Here is an 11,660-nt window from a genome sequence, read left to right as displayed (position 1 = left end):
CCTCGAAGAAGAAACGGTTGGGAAGAAAAAGGGGAACGTTAGGCGCATGTCTTAGTTTCTCCTCGGATGGCATTTATGCACGCACCAAACCCGGAAGCTCATTAAGGCAGCAAACAAAGCTATGAGTGAATAAATCTTTGTATAAAATATCAGAACCGTGTTTCCGGGGATGACCGGGAACACGGCGGAGAGGGACATGTCTAAGGCCGAGGTCCTGCGGGGGTTCGTCACCGAGAGACTCGCCGCTGCCGCCCGGGAGATCGTAGCGGCTGTGGAGAGGACTGTAGCCGGGTACGAGGAGGAGGCGTCGGGCTTCAGGCTGGAGATCGACCGGCAGAGGAGCCAGCTGGAGCTCCTGCAGCCCCGGGTCGCACCCAGCACCGCCGGTGGGTCAAACATTTATGGGTATAAAAAACGAACAAAGTCTTGGTTTGTAGATATCGGGACGTACCAACATCCATTCAAATATCTTTTAATTTGATGTGTATTTGATCAACAACAAAATTCTGTGAATGGCATAAAAAAAACAAAGACATTTCTTCAAGTATCACGATTTACTCTTTAATTCGGCATTACTGTGAGCGAGCACCGAATTCATATTTATCTTTTTTATTCGGGATTATCTTCAGACTCGTTCTACAAATTCAGGGAAGTTTACTTGAGTTGTACTTCGCTTTCAGCAGCAGAGGGCGCTGTTGATCGACCCAACAACCTTTACAATCACAAGTTTTAATTCAGAAATGTGAAGCCGGGCTAATAATTGATTTCTCCAGGTACAAAGTGCAGCAGGAGCCTCGACGCTGCTGAAGAGGAGGATGAGAAGTCCCAGGAGCTTCTGGAGAATCTGGACTTGGCTGGTCCATCAAGGTTTTTGAAGAGGTTGTTTCAATAATTCTGATATATTTTTACTCACTAATTTGATTTACTTGTTTGCGGTTCAATATTAATGTATTAATTTTTCAGGTCTTTACACCCCCGATGTCGGGACAGAAGAAGGAAGCTTGGCAGACCTCAGATCAGTGAAACAGAGAACCACGTAGACCTCAGGATCCGCATCCTGGAGGACTCTCAGACCAGCGTGCTCTCAAAAAAAGGTGATTTAAAAAAAAAAAGAAAAAAAAAAGTGGATTTTAGAAATTGAATAGAAACTAAGGAGAGTCTGCTCCATCCGTCGCAATTTAAACTCAATTTAACCTCCATGGGGAAGTATTCAGAGTGTCGTCTCTTCATCATCATCATCACTGAGTTCCTCACGTTAACGTGACCGCTGGTACCTGAACATTAGTGACGTCACCATGGAAACCTGAAACTGGAGCAGACAAACAGCAGATTTTGGGTCAAATTTTTGAGGAACACAAAATCTTTAATGGCTGCTTACAGCCGAGTGTTCCTGAGCCCATGCAGTGATTTCCACTGCAGAATCAAAGCTGTTTTTAAAGCAGTTCCACCTGAGGGCCCGAAAATCACAGACAACATCAGATTTTGGGTCAAACTCTGTAAACGGTCAACAGAGACCCTTGAAATGCTTCAGATGGGAGTTTCTCACCCTGAACAACACAATCGGAGCTCCCCGCACCTCAACATTTTTGAAGTTTGACCCAAAATCTGATGTGGAACAGACCTGATTCTGTGGTGGAAATCACTGCATGGGCTCAGGAACACTTGGCTGTAAACTGGCATGTTGAAGGTTTTCTGTGCTTCAACTTTAGATGTGGACTGAGTAAAGGGCACCGAGCAGCCCGAATCCCCGGACTGAGCTGTCGGACTCGAATCCTCCCCGTCGTGTTTCGGACTCGGCCGAGTCTCCTAACCCCTGTTCTTCTTCTCGCTGTCCTCGTCTCTCCTCCGTCAGTGCTGAAGAATTGTCCGATCTCGAAGCTGAAGTGTCCTCGCGGCCTGCAGGAGGCCGACTTCCTGGACCTGCTGAGATCCACCTTCCCTCCGCTGGCCGGAGACGACAAACCCTTCGACGTGTTAACGTCGGACCAGAGAGGGAGACTCCGGCGTCTGAAGCTGAAGACGGTGACGCCAGAGGAGGTCCGCAGACACATCGGCTGCACAGCGGGGGGGAAATCAACGGTCTACATCCGACTGCAGGTCGTGTGGCTGCTCGGTCGTGTTTCTCTGTGTTTTCAGCCTTTGGATGATGAATGTCTTTCTTCTTTTCCAGACTGCAGAGGAACATCTGGCCAAAGAAGAAGAGATTCACCCTCCGCAGACTAAAAACGTCAACTCTGCCGTGTCGACATGTGACGCCACCAGGAAACAAACACGGTAACGTCACAGAGCCGCAAAACACACGCTACCTGGCTAAAAGTATGTGGACGGCCAACGCTGGTGTGGTGTGGGACTCCTCGGGGGGGTGGGGGGTGGAGGGGAGGAGCTTAACCACCGCTGCAACTACCTTGAGTAAAAAAACTAAACACTTAAATGGCATCACATCGCCAACGACGCTGGTCTCTGATTGGTCCGCCCTTCAAACCTAAAAACAAACAGGCTGTAAACAGAGCCAAGAAAACTGAAGCTGTGAGCAATAGGTGGGTGGAGCCAAGCAGCGATAATGGAGATACTTTAATGGCTTAAATTCAATAAAGTCATCAATATAATCCTGCTATTTTCAACAGTTGTTCTGAAATACACATCTAACAGGTTTCTGGGAATGTTTCACAATAAAAGCCTTGTTAAGAAATAAAAAGTTTCTCTACTGAATATACCGGAGGGCTTTTAGTTTGAAGTGGACACAGGAAGTGTTGATTTTGTATCAACAGTGTAGTGCAGTAACTTCGACAGGGCAAACGGGAGCAGATCAAAAATGTAAATCAGTGAATACGCATCAAACAACTAAAACATGTGGAGCTGATGTTGAACAGGAGACGACACTCGGAGGACTTCCTCGTAAAGCTTGTTGCTTCCTGCTGCTCCGTGAGCATCACTGAAACTCTCCGAACCTGCTGATCGTATTGATCGTATCTTCAGTTTTCTAAGAAGGCTTTAGGGATGAGGACCAACTGGTTGGTTCGGTGGCTCGATAACCTCCACGCCTCCAACCTTTCCCATGGCGACCCTCCGTCTCCCCCACAGTGGATGAGACAGTCCTGAACCAGGACGTGTTTTACGTTCAAGCTGCTGGCAGGTGATGAAGCGCCTGAGGACAGTTGAGCAGCTGAGCCGACCTCCGATTACATAAACATACTTTTAGCCATCTAGCGTTGTTTTACCGACAGAAACGTCTTATCGACGAGACTTTAAACACCTCACCGGTGTAACCCGTTCGTTTCTGCCCCCGGTTACCACAGCAACCCCGATCAGGAGCTCCAAATCAGGCGAGCAGAGTCCTGCAGCTCAACATCACAACAACAAGACATACAGCCAGAGGAAGATGATGATGATGATGAAGAACCGGCGGTCGACTTCGTTGAGCGCTCAACAACTGAACGTGGAGGAGGCGGTAGTGACGCCGACGAGACGAACTGCAGCGACGACAACCGGAAACCAGAGCGGAGCGAAGAGGAAGTGAAGGAACGCGACTCCGAACGGCAGTCAAAGAGACGAAGAGTGAGTCGGGCCGAGAACAGCGCCGCCGCTGTTTCCTGTGAAGTCTGCGGCGCTCTGCACAAATCGGAGGTCTCGCTTGTCAAACACGCCTGGAGTCACGCGGACGATCCCGGCAGCGTCTGCGGCGCCTGCGCAGAGCGTTCGGAGTCCGAGGAGATGTTGAAGGATCATCTTCAGAGTCGCCACAGAATCTCCGACTGCCACGTCTGCGGAGAGTCGTTCCTCAGCGGCCTCAACGACCACGTGGCGGCTCGCTCCGGCCACAGGCTGCACAAGTGCGACGTTTGCAACGGCGCATCTGCCTCCAAGGAGTCCCTCGAGGATCACCAGAAGCTCCACGCGATGGGCCGGCCTCACAAATGTTACACTTGCCATAAAGTTTTTGAGCTGAAGGAGCAGCTGAAAACTCACCGCAGGACTCACGGCGGCGGGAAGGTGCATCTCTGCGGCGTCTGCGGTAAATCCCTCAGCGACTACAGATCCTTGTCCCGCCACAAGATGACCCACTCCGGGGAAAGACCCCACAGCTGCCAGATTTGCGGGAGGTGCTTCAAACTTCCCGGCACTCTGAGGCAGCACGAGAAGATTCACACGGACAGAGAGAGGTCGTACCTCTGCGACGTTTGCTGCAAAATGTTCCTGACGATCCAGCAGCTGCAGATTCACATGAGAACGCACACCAACGAGAAGCCGTATCACTGCGGCGAGTGCGGCAAGGGATTCACCACCAAGGGACCCCTGACGGTTCACATGCGTGTCCACACGGGGGAGAAACCCTACCGCTGCCCCGACTGCGGTTGGTCCTTCAAACGCAAGACGAACCTGGACGACCACGTGGCCGTCCACTCGGGCGTCAAACCGTTTGTCTGCGGGATTTGTGGGAAAGCGTGCGCTCGTAAAACGCACCTGACCGTTCACATGAGGACTCACAACGGAGAAAGACCGTACAAGTGTTCCCTCTGTGACAAAGCTTTCACTCAGAGCCACTGTCTGAAAACACACATGAAGAGCCACCAGGGGGCAGAACCTTCAACATAACAGAAAACTGACCAAATATATGGTTTTATTGTTCAAACGGACCAGTGACAATTAAATTATTGTTGTTTTTTTCTCCTTTATTTAATACAGAAACGTTTTTGAAACGTTTATTGCTGAAGCAAATCAAACAGTATAAGTAATACATTGCACAGAGACTGGGGCCTAAAAGTAAAGGAGGTCTTTATATCCTTGTATTTTATATTTAAAGAAGAAAAATAAAAAGTGGGGTTGGATGTTGACTGAGGTTTGTCTGCCAGCCGTTTCTTCCTCCTCCTCCCCGGTGGGCCGACCCAGAGTGGACACCGGACATTCAAACATTTTAAAGACCCCCCTCCTCCCCCCAAAAAAAATCAAACAACAGGAAAATCTAACTAAACTAAGGTGTATAAGTGTACACCATCTGTTTTCCTCTTCTTCCTCTCGCAGTCTCTAGAACAAATTTACAGGAATATGTAAAACTCTGGTTGCAGATCTTTTGGCTCCAGTTTTGGGGAGCTGATATTTTCATCCATCTTCATACGAGGATGGATCACAAAGCTCAAAGACTGTTCAGTGACGTGCACATGAAGCTGAGGGGAGCTGCAACTTTTGTGGGTTTCAGGTCAATGGTGAAATCACAGATGTTAATATATTAAATAAGACCCAACGTGATGCTTGATAGATATTTATAGGAATCCACAAACCCTTTGTTTCACTCGGTGCTAATAGCAAAGCTCTTCTTTTGTTTGCTTTTCAAATCAGTGAGTTCAGATCTCAGAGGAAGGAGCCGAGGAACACAGGACTGTATCATCAGCATACTGTACATACGGGACACTGAGTGTATCATCCGTTTAACAAATATTAAAGATATATGAAAGAAAAAGTAGAGGCCCGAACACTTATCCTGGAGAACTTCCTTTGAAGAACAACAGGATGAAAGAAATTGAGCAAACCAACAGCATACAGGACCACTATCAGCATATATACAGTAATATTAAGTGTGTCGTCGGCAATAAATATCATGGACATGTAAAAGAACTAGTAGAGGCCCAAACATCGTACCCTGGGAACTCTTTTCAGAACAGTAGGATGAGGAACATTTCACACATTTGCATCAAGCATGAAGGAAATGTGTTATTTTTTTAAATTATGATTTGAATGGGCTGCAGCGACCACAGGGGAACTGAGTGCTTTGAGACACACAGCATTACATTTGTTTTGTGTTTTTCTTTGCCGTACCCAGTCGCAGACATGAAACCGTCCCAACCTTTATGATTTGGTTACTTTTTAACCACCTGTGTTCAAACTGATGCATGACGATGCAAAATCAGTTTTGTGCCGCCGTCTTATTTGAATTCTCAGAAGCATTTTTGGAAAATCCTAAACAGGCTAGTCATAAAGCTTTAGATAATATTTATTACTTTGCATTATAATTTAATAATGTGATATATATACGTAGGTGTATATATACATGTATATATATGTATATATATGTATATGTTTCAAATAACTCATTAGTAAAGCAAATGCTGTCATTCGCTCAGCACACCTTTGTCTTTCCGCACACGGCTGTTTTTATCTGCGATTCCAGTTTTGAAACAAACTTCCCACCAGAGCAGAAACATTTTGTTGTCCATATGAGCCCATAAATGAATGCAAACACACTTTTAGCTGAACTTTTACATTCAAAAACACATTTCCCTGAATTGTTCTACCTTTTTTATGTAATCTCGGCTAACTGGTTCCCCAATTTGTTGCGGACTGTAAAACTTTTGATACGTTTTGGAAGGAATTGCCATGAAATTGTGTACTGACATTAATCATTTGGTCAAAGTTTGAATTCTTCCGATACCTTGATTTATGAGCAGGTAACAAGTTTAGCAAATTCTGCAATGTCTGTTCTTATGCAGATGTTACACTGTTTTATGTCCCTTTTTCATTCTTCGGTCTGCCTTGATTTCCTGTTATTTCCTCTAAATCACACTTACTTTGAATACAGAAGAGACTGAAGTAATCTACACCTGCTTGTTTCTGGCTATCCTACCATTGAAACTTTAAATGTGACCTACCCATGTGAACCCCTCGCTGACTCTGACCAATTTCAAAAGAATTTTGCTTATTTTAGACAATGAAAAGAATTATTCATGAAAATATGATTATATATGTAAAAACCTGATTTCATCATATTCTCATAAGCATCTACCCCTCACTGTGATTCAGTGGTTTGTTTACGTCCCTGTCGTTTTGCTGCCCGGTGCAGAAACAGCAGAGGTAACAGCAGACTGCTGGGCAGATCCAATCAGACCGAACACACAACCAACACACAGTGGTCACCAAAGTGCAGCAAACTTGTACTGTTTGTGATATTTTTAATCAGATTACCCCCAAAGGTGAACAGAATCACCCCCATTATAGTCATGATGGTGTAGAAAGCCCTCTTCTTTGATTGGTCAACCCGCACCCTGTTCCCGCCCTCTTCACCTGGACCTGGACGCCTGAGAGCGCAAAGAACAGAAAGGCTGCAGAAACACATGACTGTTAGAAGGCAGCTCATCACACAGAAGTAAAAGATCAGGTTGATCTTGCGACTGAGTAGATAGAACTTCGCCACCCATCCGAAGCACAGCAGCCAAGCACATCCGATGCTGATATTTCTGACCCTGACCCGGCCGGCCTGTCTCAGTCCCCGGTAGGTGATGGGTTTAACAACAGCGAGGTAGCGCTCCACACAGGCGAGGACGTGAAACAGACCTTTTCCGATGGCGGTCACATTCCAGATGCAGAACCCCAGTGATGACATTTCTTGGAGATCTTTGTAGCCGCCACAAAAAAACAAGATCCGCCCCACGACTGAGTTCAGCTGCATGGCGATGGAGTGATAGACGAAGACGTCAGACTGAGTCGTGGCGGCCGTGGAGGCGGAGCGCTGTTGCCTCCATTGTTTGTATCGTAGATAGAGGATGAAGATGAAGAGAGGGAGGAGGAGGAGGTTGGTGATGGAGAGGGCAGCAAAGACTGAGATGCTCTCTTTGGACCTGAAACATTCGTTTTCAATTGGATAGACGGAGGAGTTGGAAGATGTGAGTTGAGGAGGAAGAAGGGAGAGGTCAGCAGAGGAAGAGGAGTTGACCGACATAGTTACATACATGAAAGGCCTGAGGATGAGGAAGAGGAGATGTAGAAGGAGGAGGGGGGGAGATGAAGACAAAAGATTAGATTGAGCTACAGGACAAATTTTATAAACTGACAGAAATCAAAGCTTCACACAACAGTGAAGTCAACAGTGCAGCATGAATTGTTTACCACTCGTGCTCTCTTGAGAAAAGCTCGCTCTGGATGAAGGTGACGATATTAAATGTTTCGCAAGTCCAGGCTGAATTCATCAAAATTATTTTGAGGGATAAAATGAAAATGTATTTTAATGTGAAAGAATTTCAGAATAAGGCTGATTTCTTTTCAAGTTATCAACAATATTAACTTAAAAAATTGAACAGACAAAATGACAACATACACAGAAACATAGATTTCTAAAATATCAACAATCGATTCAACAAAGAAAACTCGTTAATAACTAAATAAAAAGTCTTTAATTACCTCAGCAGAGTTTCTTTCTGATCGTCCTGGCCGTGCGTCTCTGAGCGGACTGACAGCTGTTCACTGGTGTCTGATCCACATACAGCTCAACACCAACTGGGTTAAAGGAGCCTGTTGACTAATGTTTGTCTGCGTGTGAAGAGACTTGTTTTCATCAGGACACGATGAGTTCAGACCGCAGCGTCAGGAACATCACTATTTGAATAAAATGTCAATGATCTCGACTGAGATTGTTCACAGAACACATGCAGTAAATTATCACAACTTTTATAGTTTTATTTAAATACAATAATGTCATCCATAAATATACCATAATATAAAAATGATTATGCATTGTACTACAACTACAGACATTATTTTAAACATCCTACATTTTCCTGAACAATAAAATGAATTTCCAGTATTTAGATCATCATTACAAACCCAGTCATAAACAATTTACATGGTTGTCATCAGTGCAGCAATGTTATGGTTATCAATCATTTAGTTTGTCCATTAAGAAGCACATTTGAAAGGACTCAAATGACCCATCAATAAAGAGGTCTGCATTCAAATTCAATTCTGTCATTGAGCTCCTCTCGGGCTGAAAGCACGCAACGGTGTTTTCATTTCAAATTTCCTATCAGAGGTTACAGATTTGAGTCTATAAATCTACGCAAACACACTTTTAGCTGAACATTTACGCTCAAAAGGCACATTTCTCATGTTGAACAACTAGTTTGGCAAATTTGGTTCAGACTGAAACATCTCAATAGCTTTTCGATGGATTGCCGTGAAATTTCGTGCTCACATAAATAGTTTCCATCATCAGGTTCAAATTTGAATTTGTTTGGCGTCTTGAATTTAGGCATCAAATCTCCCAAATGAATGCTGCAACGTCTGTTTCTATGCAGATGATAGACTTGTTTGTGTCTGTTTCCACTCTTCAGTCTGCCTTGGTAGTCTTTCTAATCACACTTATTTGAAATACAGATGAGATCAAAGTATTCTCCACACCTGCCTCTACCATTTAAACCTTTAATATCAGCCTCGTTGACTCCTACAAATACGAAAGAAATTGGTTCATTCTAGATACATTTTCAACATTTAACTACAAAATTAGTCATTTGAAATAATATGAAATATCAGAATTCCAGATTTATTTACAGTATACTCTCACATGTAGTGTAACTGCACACAGCTGTGGTTTCTTTCGGGAGTGAGGAGAAGAAATCTTTGACTATGAGTCAAATGCAGCAAAAGTAATGACATTTGCAGCTGCACATTGTTTAATCTGCTGATTAGCTTGCCTGAAATTCATGATTATAAAGATGAGCTACTTTTGCATGTCTCCGTGTTATACCATGAGATGTAATATTATTTTTAAGTTTCCATGAGTTCTAAACAGTTTTTTTTCACAACACATGCTAACAAGCTAAATGCTGCTGGAAGCGATGGTCCTGTCATCATTTACGAGATCCACAGGAATCTATTTACATGTGTTTTGTTTGTTTTTTTAAAAGTTATATTTACATTGTACACGAATAAAAATGTTCTGCACCATTGCAGGAGTGCATGTTTCCCTTAGATTCCTGTATCACTTCAATTTGAGGTTTTCACATTTAAGTGTTCACAACAGGTAGATATTATAGAGAGCGTACCAGTGTATGACATATGACATATGACAGTGTTGCATTAATAAAGTGAGCCTTTCAGAATCAGGCATCATAGCACTGAATGATGGAAGATCTATCATTTTTCTGAAGACGCCAATCTATTAGCCGCTGTCGGAAATTCACATCGCTGTTGGTATGAACAGTTCTTGATGTATTTAACATGCCTGCGAAGATTAAAGGCCTTAAGAGGTCAGCAAAACAACATTTTTTTAGCATTTTGTAATCTTTAATTGGCTCTTGAACAACAACATGTTAGTTTTCCTGCTCTTTGTAGAAACAGCAGGGGTAAAACCAAACAGACGGGCAGATCCAACCACGGTCCAAATGACAGAACCAAACACCTGTCAGAGTAGCTCAGCAGGTCCGACACGTCCAGAACGATGCAAACCAGGTAGCCAATAAAATACAGCAACAGCACTCCCGTTATTGCCAGGACGGTGTGGAAAGCCCTCTGCTTTGACTGGTCAACATGCCCCCTGGCCCCGCCCACTTCCCCCGGCCCCGGACGAATCAGAACACAGAGAACAGAGAGGCTGCAGAAAGACACAACAATGAAAGTGAAGGTCAAAAGGCAGACAAATGGGATAACGGGATAATTAGGGACGTAAAGAAATACTAGACCGCTCCATCCAAAGCACAGCAGCCAAACGCTTCCAATGCAGGTATTTCTGATCCTGGCCCCGTCCACATTTTTCAACCCCAGGTAGGTGACGGGGTGAACGACAGCCAGGTAGCGCTCCACGCAGGTCAGGATGTGAAACAGAATCTCTCCACAGAAAGGGATTGATAAAAGACAGAAAGCCACCGTTAACATGTCTGGGAACTGAAATCCAATGAGGAAGAAGGCAGTCGATGAAACTCCAATCAGCTCCATCAGTGCCAGGTGGTAGGTCAAGATGTCGGAGTGGCTGGTGTTTTTGAACGAGCGCTGCTTCCTCCATTTCAGGTGACCCAGGTAGAGGATGAACACGGCGAGCGGGAGAACGAGGAGAGCTTTGGTGACGACCAAAGCTGCCGTGGCAACGTAACCCATGGAGTTGGCGCAGTAGAAGAATACAGCATCCAGGGAGGAGTTGGAGGAGTTGACTGACATGTTGAATCTATGAGGAAGACGAAGGCTGAAGCTGAGCAGAAAGGAAGAGAGGAACAAGGAGGAACAAAGATCATCTCCGCCAAAATAAACCGGCTCATTTTCAAAAAGCCGGTTTAACAACTAAAAAGTGAGGTGCAGCATCGTGTGGACCGAGCTGGCAGACAACCTCATTCAAAATACAACATTTGTAGACATTTCAGCAAAAATTAACACAAATATTTTCCATCAGCTCTAATCGTTTTCAGGTTAATATGTTTGGAGGTCCAACTAAAACTACAATAATCAATACAGCATGTGATTATCAAACAACACCGACCTCAGCAGTTTGTATTCGATCGTCCTTCTCCAGCGTCTGAAGTCTCACCGGCTAAAACGGACAAATACAGTCATTCATTATATTTGCGTGGTGATCAGGTGAGATCCGGACTGAGGCGTGTTTTGCATGATGTTTTCTTCTACTTTTTATGGTATATTAGTTGCAGGCAAATAAAATTCCCCATTGTTTCACAGGAAGGTCGCAGCGCCGGGTCGGCAGCAGAAGAGCTTTGCTCCACCGACTGGAGGCTCGAGAAGAACCGAGGCAAAGAAAATATACAAAATCCTCCCTGACAGGTAAAATCCTACTGAAGTAAAAGAGCAAATGTGTTGTCAGCAAAACGTACTTCAGATATGCTATCAAAAGTAAAAGTACTTGTTCTACTGAAATAAATAACGCTGGACTTATTAGTACAAATTTGGATCAAAAT

At 44.5% G+C, this 11,660-nt stretch overlaps 1 protein-coding gene across 3 annotated transcripts; it reads left to right on the top strand.

The window, feature by feature from the left end:
* The first annotated feature begins 95 nt into the window (after positions 1-95).
* On the top strand, positions 96-4,973 carry LOC138614933 (zinc finger protein ZFP2-like). Of its 3 annotated transcripts, none has more exons than XM_069688542.1 (6): positions 96-386; positions 774-879; positions 964-1,094; positions 1,853-2,037; positions 2,171-2,274; positions 3,297-4,973. In XM_069688542.1, exons 1-6 carry the CDS (start codon positions 170-172, stop codon positions 4,591-4,593), a joined length of 2,040 nt encoding a protein of 679 aa, XP_069544643.1. In that variant the 5' UTR covers positions 96-169; the 3' UTR covers positions 4,594-4,973. The 3 variants fall into 3 exon arrangements, with proteins under 3 accessions (XP_069544643.1, XP_069544641.1, XP_069544642.1); XM_069688540.1 differs by having other exon boundaries at positions 1,853-2,100; XM_069688541.1 differs by having other exon boundaries at positions 1,853-2,097; positions 3,297-4,970.
* Positions 4,974-11,660: the final 6,687 nt, after the last annotated feature.

The sequence above is a fragment of the Brachyistius frenatus genome, unplaced genomic scaffold, assembly GCF_029030835.1.
Source record: "Brachyistius frenatus isolate BFR_SWC_R1_liver_20210118 unplaced genomic scaffold, ASM2903083v1 Contig_622, whole genome shotgun sequence".
In the NCBI taxonomy this organism is placed as follows: Eukaryota; Metazoa; Chordata; class Actinopteri; family Embiotocidae; genus Brachyistius; species Brachyistius frenatus.
This window is presented reverse-complemented; position numbering and strand designations above follow the sequence as displayed.